This window comes from Abramis brama, assembly GCF_963993115.1.
Source record: "Abramis brama genome assembly, chromosome: 12".
NCBI classification, from domain to species: domain Eukaryota; kingdom Metazoa; phylum Chordata; class Actinopteri; order Cypriniformes; family Leuciscidae; genus Abramis; species Abramis brama.
In genome coordinates this window covers 37,786,651-37,800,594 of record NC_139974.1, presented here as the reverse complement: position 1 = coordinate 37,800,594, position 13,944 = coordinate 37,786,651, and the positions used below count along the sequence as shown (strand labels likewise).

Sequence of the window (13,944 nt, the reverse complement as noted above, 5' to 3'; positions counted from 1 at the left end):
TATTTTTAATCTTAATGGGATATTTCACCGCTGGAAAGATGAATGTGTATTTAAATTGGGTCATTTATGTAGAAGAAATGTGAAATTGTTTTAGAAGTTGGTGCCTTCTAGACTGAGAAAAGCCAGAAAATGTATTTTTGGCTCATGTTGGATGAAAGACAACAACTCCCAGAATGCACTTGCTTCGCTGCCCTACGAGGACACTCCCAAGCCACGCCTACTGGTTACAGAGGGCAGTATCGGAAGAAATGATACAACTAGGCTACTAGTCGACTCGAAACTGAAAAGACGCCGTTTTATCGTGAGATCCCCCTATGGGCGGGTTGAAAACTTGCGTAACGAGCTCCTCCTACTGGCTGGAGTCTCTGGATGACGCTAAATGACGATTTTGCGTCATCTGAGGTTTTTTCCAGACACACAATACAGAAATCTCTCGTCTCAGGGGGACATGAGCATAAGCTCATGGGGACATGACAAGCACGGTCACTCGAAAATACCAACGGGTTTCTACTGATACAAAGCTTAATGCTAATCGGTGAAGTATCCCTTTAATAAAAACAAATAAGAATGTTTTGATGATAAAAGATTAATAATCAAAACTCACAAATGCTCCTTTGCGCAAACACGAGTCCATTTTCTCAGCAGGGGAGGAGCTAAGAACATACTCCACCATAGACACGCCTAATCCACCGCTCTCAGAACGGGGCGACAGCACAGATCCCGCCTCTCCCACGGGATGGAAACCCTGACCTGGTCGGCGCTGCACCATAATCGGCTGGGACACCGAGTGATCTACAGAAGAAAAAAAAAGGGACATTAGAGAGAAAAAACCTAAATATGTAAAACACAACCATGCCACCTGCACACACACACATACCAGAGGTTCCCCAAGCACTGTCTCTCCACTGGTCCAGAAAGATCCCTTTTGGTCCATCTTTCCCTGAATCATCAGTTTCCCAAAACTTCTTCCCAGTTAGGAGCTGCTGCAGAGCGGGAACATCAGACATTAAAAACTTAAGAATGAGAAATGAAGTATTAAGAAGATGATGAGGAAGGAAAGGACTCTCACCTCTCCCATGGCTCGGCCCTCCAGCGCAAGTGCCTGGAAGTCATGGTTCAGCTCATCCATTGATCGTACCTGTGTGAAATATTATACAATTATTATAAGATTCAATTTTATACAATTAAAGAGGACCTATTATGTTTTTTGCATGTTCAACTTTCTTTAGTGTGTAATGTTGCTGTTTGAGAATGAAAAAGCTCTGCAAAGATATGTATACGTAGATGCCACACACATGCGCCATCTTGGAACAGTCAGCGCGTTTCACTCACAGTAAGAATCAATGATGCCACACGCCATCTTGGAACAGTCAGCGCGTTTCACTCACAGTAAGAATCAATGATGCCACAACATTGCGCAGCTTCTGGTTGTGAAACCACTGAGATTTAAATTCCCGAAGAAATATGATATCCTTTCACAGGTGAGAATGTGTCAGCTTGAGTTTTTATAATGTATTAACTCAGGTTTTTTTCTTTTTAATGTTTTTACTTTTACTATGGTAACTTTTTAATGTTGTGTTAGCTGCCGCCTTTATCTTGTTGTATTGTGTTAGTTTAGCAGATTCAGATTATTTTATTTAGTGCCATGTCAGCATTCAAAGCTATTTTCATGGCAAAAATTAAATTACAAAAATACAAATATCATATAAATACAATAGTTAGTTTAGCAAAATCATCTGCTAAAGTCTATGGCAGATATAGATATTCATACATGCATCTACGTAGGGTTGCAGACGCTCAGTCAACTTGCTCTCGAATGTTCAAAGACCGGCTTTGAAAGTTCTAATATGGCGGACTGCTTACGTACAGCGGCCAATAGAACAATCTATGTAAATATATCTATGCCTGAAACGCCTCCATTGTAGTCTTGAGTTTTCTTCCGGGAATCACAATATTCCTCATTTAAATAATTCCAGCCGATTCTGATTGTTCCAGGCGTCCAATCAAAGCGCATGGCAAAATAAAGGGGCGGGGGCTGGTTGAGCGAGTTAGTAGCGTGTTTAAACTGGCGGTTATGTTAAGGGGCGGGACATTTCCCAAACACGCTCGAAGCAGTTGACCAATCACAAAACACTGGTCCAGCCGACCAATCAGAGCACATTGTGCTTTTTAGAAGGAGGGGCTTCATAGAGACAGGAACTAAAAAGAGCGTTACTGGGAAGAGAGGAGCTGCAACAATGGGGAACATGGGAATTTTTTTTTATTCTAGTAGACCCTAACAACAAAATCAAGACTTTGTAAAATATTATAAATAGGTCCTCTTTAAAAAAAAATAAAATAAAAAAAAAAGCATCTACCTGGTCAATTTTACACAGTTCTCACCTGGTTGTCTGCATGAATGTTGTCACCAGTCGGCCAGCGGTGTTTGCAATTATTGTAGCCGGGCTGGTCGCCATGTTGCCGCTGGAAGAAGTAATCCACCATGGCGTCATCTTGAGAGCGCCCTGCTCCCTGTGTAGGGGGAGGGGCCTGAGGAGAAGGGCCGGGTTGGGGGGGGTGGCCCGCAGCACTCAGCACCACAGGCATGCTGGGTAATGGCCTGTCAGGGGGAGGCAGTCTCAGGTGGGGGCTGAACGAATCCTGCCAGAGCACAGCTTTCCTCTTCAACACACACGCTACGCTCATTCCACCAGAGACTGTAACACAAGAACAAAACAAAACACTATTAACCCCTAAGGCATCAGGGATTGCTTTGCACTCAAAGTGCATTCAGTTACCATATTACCACAGATGTGTCTCTCAAAGCAGGCTGAGAAGGCTCACAAAATATTGCAAGAAATGACAAAATCAAACAAACTTTATTTATTTTAAAGAAAGATCTATGGAGTTAAACAGTAACAGCACAGTAAATCTGATACGGATTCCATTGAATCAAGGACAAACAAAATAAAATCCCTGACCCATGAAAATATAAGGCAACAGAAAAGAAGAGACACATGGTCTGGGCTGGAACGAGGTCAATTCAATCCATCAGTGTGATAGTCAGCGCTCATTACGACATCGCACACACTTGCTGAGCCTCAGTGGGGAAAGCAGAGGTGGTTGTTCTAGTTAATCAAGCAGAGCGGGTCTGTCAAATTGAGTCATTTCATTCTCATTGAAATGTGCATCTGATATCATTGTCACACAGTGACTTTGGAAAGTTAAGAGTCGAAACTATGGAGGAATTTCCACTGAAACAAATTTTCCTGATGAGAAAAGGTCAATTTCTAGCTAGACATTCTCTTTTAATACTCAGAACTTAAATATTTCATTACATTAGAGGCACATAAACATAAAAATACATCATGGGTAAAAAAAAAAAACCTTCAGCATTGTCATATTACTGAATGCAATACATTACACTCACTGACACAAAGTATTATTTAGTAAAAAATAATTTTAAGTTACAAAAAGTTTTACTTTTGAAATTCACTTAAAGGCACAATACGTAAGATTTTTGGATTACAATTAGGGATGGAAACGGTTAATCGATTATCGATTAATTGTCGACAAGAATTTACTCGATTAAATTAAATTAATTGTCGGGTAATTGAACATTGCGAACGTGACACGAGATTCTCGCGGGCGGCGAGAGACCCGACACAAACCTGAGGCGGCAAAAAAGAAACCAAACATGAGGCGGTCAAAACGGAGTGGAGTGTGCGGGAGCATTTCAAATTTGAGGCGAAGGAGGACGAAAAGTGCCACCATTGCGCATATGCTTCCGTTATTGTGTGTGAGAGAGATCTCAGGACTGGTGGGGGCATACTGGCTTTAAATATTGGCTTTAACGAGGAGCAGTGGGTCCGAAATTTTGTTGTGTACAACATGTTGTCAACGTTTGTCCACATTCCTCTCCTACGACGACACAACGTTTCGTCGGGTCATCCGTCCCTTTGCAGATGCGCGTGGGGTTCTCTCGTCATTACACCGCGGAGACGTTGCCTAATGCCATTCTCGACCCGCCTGTTTACATGACAGTCGCATTTGCACGTATCCGATTTATTTCCACATATGAATGAGGCCTAAAACCGATCTCGATATATCCGAATGCATGCGTTTTTTTCCTGTTTACACTGTCATAGGACACATCGGATCTGTGTCACATGTGAGCAAAAAATCGGAATTTGGTCACATTTCACTGACAGTGTAAACGAGTGACACCCTCTAATTTTACTGTCACCTTCCTCGGGATGATTTAAGGTGTGTTCAGTTATCTCTATATTTGAAGTTTCCAGGTCTACTAATCTTACTGTTACCTTTCTCAGACCAAGGGGGATTATAAGTGCTGCTGCTGCTAATGTTTCAAGTTTTTCATTCAAGTAGTTTACCAGATAGATTATTATATGTAGGCTTAATATTGTAGGCTAAGCCTACCCATGTAGATTTTTATTTAAAATGTATTTTATGTTGCTTAATGTTTCACATGCAACAGGTGAGCCAGTGCACAATTATTTTTTATGTATTTTAATTTTCTGTAGATTATTTATTTTGTTAAACTACATGAATGCCATTATCTGTACCGTATCCCAACTGTTACAATAAAACATCAATTGAGCAATATAACATGCATTTTTATTCGGTAGCCTATAAGCAATATTTAGCTTTTTATGTTAAAGACACTATTGATTCAGTGAGAAATTTACATTCTCAGGAAAACAGCCGCTTATCAGTTAATCGTTAATCGATCGATACGGTCAATCAATTAATGATTAATGAATTAATCGACAATTTGCATCCCTAATTACAATATATCAAAACCTCAAGAACAATGTTATATATTTTGTTGACTTGTGTACTTACTTACACTATCCCAAAACTTTCCAACGCTTAAATCCAGAGAAATCAGCTATTTTAACCAGTGTAACAGCCCGTATCATTGGGTCGCCTGTCAATGATGTTATATCCGCACTACCGTTGATTTCCAGTTTTACTTTCGTAGAGACCAGGGAAACACCAAAGACACTTTAATATACTATGCAGGGGGTTTTTTTTATACAGGAGAGCAACTGTTTGGATACTTTTATCGACAGAAAACAAATCATTGTTATATACCTCAACACGGTTAGTCATTTTCTTGTCTCAGAGACAGATAAATTCGTCAAATAAAGTGACCTGTATGAGTAGTAATTCAGCATTTGTGGCCATTTCATTAGAATGAAATAAAATAATGTGAATTTAAGTGAATAAACATAAGTATACACAAAGTTCAAGTTCAGGGACGAAGGAGGTGGACGTTAAACAACATTAATCGTAACTTTAATCATAAAATATGCATAAACAACGTGAAAGGAGCGGCAGTGGGCGACTGCGGCATAAGCATAATAAAAACAGCAACGTAAAATCTCCCGGGCTCTCAGTTTCACCTTAGCACAGTAACGTTAATAAAACTTTAATACATCAGCTCACCCACGAACACGAGTCCCATCAAATGGCTTTCCGATCAGTGAAGACGACAACTCCCATGATTCCACGCTCATTCAAGGCTTCATCAAGCTACGCCTTAGTTATTGTTTTGAAAAAGCGACCTCTAGCGCGAAACTTACATACTGTGCCATTAATAACACAGTGAACTTGGGTCAGTGAATTCAACCCTATTGAAATACGGTAGGGCTGTGCAATTAATTGAATTTCGATTTCGATTTTGGCTCCCAACGATCACCAAAATAGTACAATCGAGTAAAAACGATTATTTTGCCATGTTCTGTTTTGAAAGAACGCTCTAATTTTGTCTTGTGTTCTGAATGACACGCGCACATCCGCCCCTCCCGAAGCCATAAACTCTCTCAGCTTGAATGTTTAAACTGATAAGACGTAAAGAAGTGAAAATAATCAACTTTAGTTACGATGCAATGCTGGCCCGATTGTGCAAGTGACAACTCCGTCATGTCCCGACTCCTAAACGCGAGAGTGTAGTTTCGACGCTTGCCTTGTCCAACCCATTTTGAGAGACGGGGAGAGAGAAGATGCAGCACCGCTGAACACTCACGCGGTTTATGAAATTGTGTCTTGGAGAAAGTTTTAAAATGATTGATTTGATTTTATAATCTGTGTGGATTAATTTAGGCTACTCATACAATCTACATGCTAAAGTGAATCAATGTTTGTGGGGGAATTTCCCGCATTATAAGTGGTAGACCTGCGGGAATCATTAAAATACTCATTGAAGTATTATCTGTTATATTATTTATTTTAATAGTTCAAAAAGTACAATCAATGTTCAAATTTAAATTTTTTAAGAATTGTTGAAAGGTGTCTTTTTAATAAATGCAACACGTTCCCAAAGTCATGTGAAATAATCGTGTTACATAATCGTGATTTCAATACTGACCAAAATAATCATGATTATGATTTTTTCATAATCGAGCAGCCCTAAAATACGGCAAAATTTTATATAAGCAATGAAGGTGATTATTGCCTCTGTGACTGATTCAATTTTCTTTTGTTGAGTGAGCTGGCCAGAAAGTTAGCAAATTATTTTTATTTTACTTTAAAACAGTAGCATTTATAATTCATACACGGCAAAGAAAATATACAGTACCAGTCAAAAGTTTGGAAACATTACTATTTTTAATGTTTTTGAAAGAAGTCTCTTATGCTCATCAAGCCTGCAGTTAAAAACAAAAAACAAAAAAACAAGCAAAAAAACAGTAATATTATGAAATATTATTACAATTTAAAATAATGGTTCTCTTTTTTAATATATTTTAAAATGTAATTTATTTTTGTGATGCAAAGCTGAATTTTCATCAGCAAGTACTCCAGTCTTTGGTGTCTTATGATCCTTCAGAAATCATTCTAATATGATGATTTGATACTCAGTTATTATCAATGATGGAAACAGTTGTGCTGTTTAATATATTTTTTTGGAATACTTTTTTCAGGATTCATTGATGAGTAAAACGTTAACAGCATTTATTCATAAAAACAGCATTTATTCAAAATAAAAACATTTCTAACAATATAAATCGTTACCATCACCTTTTATCAATTTAACGCATCATTGTTGAATTAAAGAAGAAAAGTTATTGTTCCCAAACTTTTGAACGGTAGTGTATATTGTTACAAAAGATTTCTATTCTAAATAAATACAGTTCTTTTTAACTTTTTATTCATCAAATAATCCTGAAAAAAGTATCTCAGGTTATAAAAAAAATATTAAGCAGCACAACTGTTTCCAACATTGATCATAAATCAGCATATTAGAATGATTTCTGAAGGATCATAAGACACCAAAGACTGGAGTACTTGCTGATGAAAATTCAGCTTTGCATCACAAAAATAAATGACATTTTAAAGTGTATTAAAAAAGAGAACCATTATTTTAAATTGTAATAATATTTCATAATATTACTGTTTTTTGTTTTGTTTTTTAACTGCAGGCTTGATGAGCATAAGAGACTTCTTTCAAAAACATTAAAAATAGTAATGTTTCCAAACTTTTGACTGGTACTGTACACTTAATTATCCAAATGTTTTTCCGTAACATTTGGGCCATGCGCCACTTCGGGACAAATCGGGACAAAAGGTTGATCTAAAACAGCAATTATTTTGAATCCCTACTCACTCCTGAATCGGCATATAACAGCCATTTATCGTGGATAACAGGGTTCTCTGCAAAACATTCCTACCACAGCACCTCAAGCCAAAAGATGTGCAATAACAAGGAGGAAAAAAAAGTTCCTCTTGTGACACAGTTACACTTGTTTTCTCCTTATTTCTGCTTGCAAGGAAATTACAGTATCCTGTTTTCATTTACATGCTGATATGTCAGCCATCAATAATATGATTTAAATTTCTGTATTTCTGCTTATTAACAAACAGAAACACTTTAACAGAATTAAATGTGCAATCATGTCTCATGTGGATATAGCTATAAGAACATGTGTCTTAACTTCTGTACTGGTATGTAAAATGTAAAAATTATTACATTTACCTAAATGTTTTTGGTGAAATTAACTACAACATAAAATCGAAATATAAACCGTTACGTTCAATAAATAATATTGCTATAAATAGCCTAAAAAAATGAACAAGAGCATTTTTGGTTTCAGCAACACCTAAAAAAAAGAGACCACAAGAGTTTTGCTCTTGCTTTCACTTCTAAAACTGAACCGATCTTTTAAAGAGAGATATGTAGATATAGGCCACCACAAACATCAAATTAATCCCAACTGCAAAATCCTGATGCATTGGTGTAATCTCACCCCAAAATGGTGCCAGATGTGTTGGCAGCACTAAGACTCAATTATGTCACATAGGCTAGATCCTACTGGAAATAATAGTCTCTCCAAATAGGTACTAAGTTTATTTCATAACCACCTTTCATAACTTTGTTAGCGGACTGTCACACTCAGCTGAAATATTCACCAGGCACTGGAGCTTTCATACTAACACACATAGTTTAGCATTAAAGGAAACCGGGTTTAATTACGGGTAGGAGGCAAGCAGAAGAACTTGGATGCAGAGTGTCAAGATATTTAGACTATGTGATGCATTTAATACACTAATGAAAGTTATTGCACTGCCAGTGAAAGCATACCGAGACAACACAATGTGAAAACCAATTCCAAACCGATGAAATGGATCAAGAATAAACCACAAACATTTTAAAGACACTGTGTCATGAAACCCTGACAACTGTTTGAAAGGACCACAGATTTGTCGTTAGTCCCATTAGTACCAGAGGTTTAGGAAGCTGGAGCACCAACGGGCTAGAAGATCATGTGATGGGACAAAAGGCTCAAAGAAATAAGAGAAGAAATAGGCCTCTTACTGTAAGATATAGGCTAGGTAGGGTTGTAATAGATAACTCAATCTAAAACCATTTTTTATTAACCATACTTTAAGTTTAACTTCATGTACTAAAGAAACTAAAATAAAAATAAAAAAAAACTATGCAAAAACTAATAAAAATGACAACATTACTAAAACTTTAGCTTATATAAATAAATAAAAAATCTAAATATTAATTAAAAAAAATAGTATTTCAACTAGGGCTGTCACGATTCCTCAATTAAATTTGAGTACTTGATTAAAAAAAAAAATCCTCGTTTGCAATTTGACCGTTTAATTAACCTGCAAAATACCAGAAGTGCCGCATTCCACGGACAAGAATCCATCAACCGCATTATTAGAGCGTTTTCAAAAGCTGCACGATATATTAAAACAATTTAGCATATTATAGCATAGTGCTATTGTGAAATCACAAAGTCTGCGATTCACTTAAATAAATAATTATTTAAGTGTCATTATTTCACAGTAAATGCTGCTCCACACGAACTCACTCTCTGCATGTGCTGTTTGTTCGGGTTCGGGAACATAAAGTCTGATTCGCTTTGTGTTTCACGCTATGTGTTGCACTGTTATCATTTACACGCATGGGCGTCTCAGCAGCTCACTTAACAAACTCCATCTCTGCATACGCTGCGAGTTCGGGTTGCTTAATCATTTATAAACCTAAGCCAACACAGGAGAACACATCAATGTTTCTAAATATCCAAACTGCTGTTGATCACGATTTCAAAAGTTCTCTGAGTTTGCATGTTTTGATGTCCACATGTTCTAGCATTTCTATCGTAAAGAAGTGGCCAAATATTAAACATTAATGGACATTTGAATTAAATATTTGGCCAATATTTAACAAGGATTTGATCATGCTGTAAAGTGTAACAACAGCAATCACCAGGACATTAGCGCCCTTGTGTTTGTTTTAATACGTAATGCACACAAGTTGATTACGTTTACATTGTGCATTTTAACAGTGTTGTTCAATAAAACAATACTATTACTTGCTTTTGATACTTTATTTAAACCAATTATTGCCTCATTGTTATTATACCCATGTATTTTAAGTCATTAAGGGTTATTGTTCACAAAAGTCTATTTTTATTACTACAAAAATTTCACCTGACTACTCAATTAATCGTCAAAATAATCATCAGTGACAGCCCTAATTTCAAAGATACTAAATAACAGGCAATGTCCACTCAACACACAATTTAAATCCCTCTTTTTGCTCTTTACCAGTTACCATATAGGCCTATTTTCTGTTTAAATGTGTCCCTTGGAAGTTGCAACGCAGCAAGATTATACAGCTGCACAAGATCCCCATTAGGTGTAATCCTGTACACATTGATGAAGTAATGCCCTGAGCTTCACATCAAGATAGTACACAGCGTAAAGCAACACACTGTTTAAAAAGACTGAGATAACTGTGTGTGCACAGCACTCCTTCATCAGAACAAAATTCACCCCACACCTCTTTTAAATGCTAAAGGTCACATAAAAGGTCAAAACCAGGTCAAATAAGTTTGAAGACTATAAGGGTAAACCACCACAGACTGAACAGTAGGGCTGCACGATATTGAAGAAAAATGCGATAACTCAAAGAGATAATTCGCCCAAAAATTATATTTAAGCCATGATTTACTCACCCTCAAGCCGTTTGAGATGCGCATGTCAATCTTTTTTCAGACGAACACATTTTCAGTTATTTTAGAAAATGTCTTAGATCTTTCAGTGGTTATAATGTGAAGCAATGGGGTCCAGCTGCTTCAAGTCGCAAAATGTGCATGCATCCTTCACAAAAATAATTCATCCGGCTCCAGGGGGATAAACGAAGGTCTTCTGAGGGAAATCCGTGCGGTTTTGTCGTAAAAATATACATATTTAAAACTTTATAAACGAAAATAACTGGCTTCCGGTGGCGGTCGGCGCGCGTTCATGGAGATGGATGCATGCGTATGACGTAGGACGTAGCGTAGGAAGCGTCGTGACGTAGAACGAGCGTAGAGTTTTGTTTTGCTCTGCTCTCTGGCTGCGCTGTCACGCTCGTTCTACGTCACAACGCTTCCTACGCTACGTCCTACGTCATACGCATGCATCCATCTCCATGAACGCGCGCCGACCGCCACCGGAAGCCAGTTATTTTCGTTTATAAAGTTTTAAATATGTATATTTTTACGACAAAACCGCACGGATTTCCCTCAGAAGGCCTTCGTTTATCCCCCTGGAGCCGGATGGATTATTTTTGTGAAGGATGCATGCACAATTTGCGACTTGAAACAGCTGGACCCCATTGCTTCACATTATAACCACTGAAAGATCGAAGACATTTTCTAAAATAACTGAAAATGTGTTCGTCTGAAAAAAGATTGACATACGCATCTCGAACGGCTTGAGGGTGAGTAAATCATGGCTTAAATATCATTTTTGGGTGAACTATCCCTTTAAATAATGCGATATTCGATACGATAATGCTTAAAGTGTGTAAAATAAACGATTTTAAAAATTTATTCGAAATTTCACATTCTTTTTGTGACAAGAAAACATCCCTACAACTTCTGAAAGTGAACAGCAGTGTTTTACTGTAACATAAGAAGTGTTATTTTAACATCAGGGGGTTCAGGTTTCCCTACATTAGGGTTACTTAACAACAGAAACTGAATAATCAAATGTAAAAATAAAACACTGCTTAGTTTTCACTGAGTGAATTAAATACTGATTCCTATTAAAGCTAGTGAGTGATTTTCTCTTTGTCTTTTGTTCATGACCCACAGTTATTGCGATATGCATACCGCGATATATACATATTTTGATAATTTCTATATATTGTGTAGCTCTACAGAACAGCTTCATGAAACACTTGCTTTGCAGAAACTATGACAAATGAGACATACACCTACATGGACAGATTACGTGACATGCCCTCATCCTCAAAACAAAACCATGCTAGGTAAAAGAAAACGTGAATCCGACTTCATTAAATATGGGTTATATTCGGTTATCCAAGGAAAAATCTGGGTCTTCAAGCAAAACCTGTAGAGAATCTCTGACCTAGGCTTCACAACACCTGCATATTATGGAAAAACACATTCAACACTTGTGACTTGTGGAAAAGAGATAAAAAATCCCACTATGAGTGATACAGAAATCCCCCGATCAAACCCGAACTCCCCTTCACAGCATGACCCTTATATGTCTCTCAATTAAGCCGAACACTAACTTGCTCTGACACTAAAGTGCAATAGTTAGATTCCATAAGTTAAAAAAACACATTTATTTTCTAAATAGTGGAATTGATTTTTAACAATAACTTCTAATCGGTTAAGCACAGACCTACTGTGAGCTACGAGGGTGTTTTGTTGAAGCCTGCATTCAGCATGCATTTCCTCAACTTTTTTTTTTTTTTTTTTAAACAATCATGTTTATCAGCCAGAATCTATTACCAATGAATCTCCAGCGATCAAAAAAACTGAAACAAGCAAATCCCACAAAAATATCTCTTTAGCTCGAATATTATGCTTCAAATAAACGTTTGTAATGTTATGATACATATGATAATATGTTATAATATTCACCTTGTAGCTGGTTGGTTTGGTCCATGGCTTATAACTCTTAAATACTTTTTTTTTTTTTTTTTTTTAAGAATCACGGGTAAAGAAAAGGGCACTGTTGCACCGACATATAAGCTATTGAGCTGCCTACCTCGACGTGACGCATATGATACCCAAAGTTGAGACAGCCATTGTCCTCATAGATTACATGCACTTTACAGCCTGATCGGTTTCGCCATTACATGGCCCGAGCTCCACAGACACCCGGAAACCAGAGCTCCTGAGCGGCTGCATGTTCACCTCCCGGAAGTGGGCAGAGATACCGTAACTCGTTACCCATGATGACCAAAGCGTGCGTTTGCATCATGATAACACACACAGGTAACAAAAGAACCGCACATTAACCCTCAAGAGGAGGAGGAACAGCATATACGGTCAATAACGGGGTACACGAACCCGGTGACTTCAGACAGTCGTGAAGCAGAGGCGTTTATCGGAGTTGTCACATTAATTCGCGACATGGGAATCGGTGAGGGGCGGAACTGTCTGGCAAGGCTTTGATCAAACGTTATAATGACTGTTACACGGCCTAAACGGTCAAACATAGCCGGTTTCCGATATAAAACAGACACAAGCGGGTATGTAAAACGCACGAACCGGTACCTGATAGTCTGTAAGCCGCTATTCCACAGGTTCTCTTCCCGTTAACAAAAGGCCCGGGCCGTCTGGACAGGAAGAGCACTAGCTAGAGGAAACCCCGGGGAGAGGAGGGGGAGCCACTGCCTTATAATAAAGCCCTCGAAATCACTCGTTACGCATCATAACTCCCAAATATAAACGCGAGGTGAGCTAAAACGGTTCAGGAGGGAAATACGGTTTCAGAACAGAGGGATACTCACAGGTGGAGGATGCGGATGGTGACGGATTTCAGCCCCGGTTCGCAGCAGCTCCCAGCTTTCACACCGACAACATGGCGGCTCGATCCAAGCAGACGCGCGCGGGGCATCATGGGTAGCATGAGAAGGAGCGCGTGCGGTTCATTGCGCCAAGAGGGGAGTGTCGTCCTTTGTTGTGCTCGAGACACATACAACAATATACAGATTTACAGGCGCTCATAATGTGACACACTGACAGGAACAGGGGCTTTTGAAAGTGAAATTGCTACGGGGTTTATTTTTTGTGCCTATTATAAGAGCAGAAATGTATTCATCTTTTGGCTGTGTATCTGTTGTTTGGGGCAAGACATATCCAATTTGTTTGTATATGTATTGTAGCCCAATAATAAATCATACCTCAGTAGAAAATGCTAAATAAATTATATATATTTTTTCTATCAGGCAATTGTGGCAATTTTATAAAATAAAATAAAAGGTAATACAATGCAGGTCACTGTAAAAAGTTACATGATCAATAAGTTATGACAACATATATTTTTACATTGCTTTTAACTCATCAAAATAAGTTTTAAAATTCAAAATACAATTTTTTTGTAAGTTTTTCAAGTTTCAACTCATTTTTTAAAGTCAGTTTAATGTAATTTAAGTTGAAATGACTTAAACATCCA

The 13,944-nt window shown here is 37.9% G+C and overlaps 1 protein-coding gene across 4 annotated transcripts in view; it reads right to left on the bottom strand.

The window, feature by feature from the left end:
* The window catches only part of pum1 (pumilio RNA-binding family member 1), a 34,430-nt gene extending 21,043 nt beyond the window's left edge, over positions 1 to 13,387 (bottom strand). For 2 of the 4 annotated variants that reach the window (XM_084130689.1, XM_084130691.1), the window contains exons 1-5: positions 13,280 to 13,385; positions 2,383 to 2,696; positions 1,070 to 1,138; positions 878 to 980; positions 605 to 792 (exon numbers count right to left, since the gene is read on the bottom strand). In XM_084130689.1, coding sequence (XP_083986815.1) covers positions 605 to 792; positions 878 to 980; positions 1,070 to 1,138; positions 2,383 to 2,685 — 663 coding nt within the window. In that variant the 5' untranslated portion in view covers positions 2,686 to 2,696; positions 13,280 to 13,385. Of the gene's footprint in view, positions 1 to 604; positions 793 to 877; positions 984 to 1,069; positions 1,139 to 2,382; positions 2,697 to 13,279 lie in introns of all 4 variants that reach the window. The other 2 variants (XM_084130690.1, XM_084130688.1) reach the window with 2 other exon arrangements.
* Positions 13,388 to 13,944: the final 557 nt, after the last annotated feature.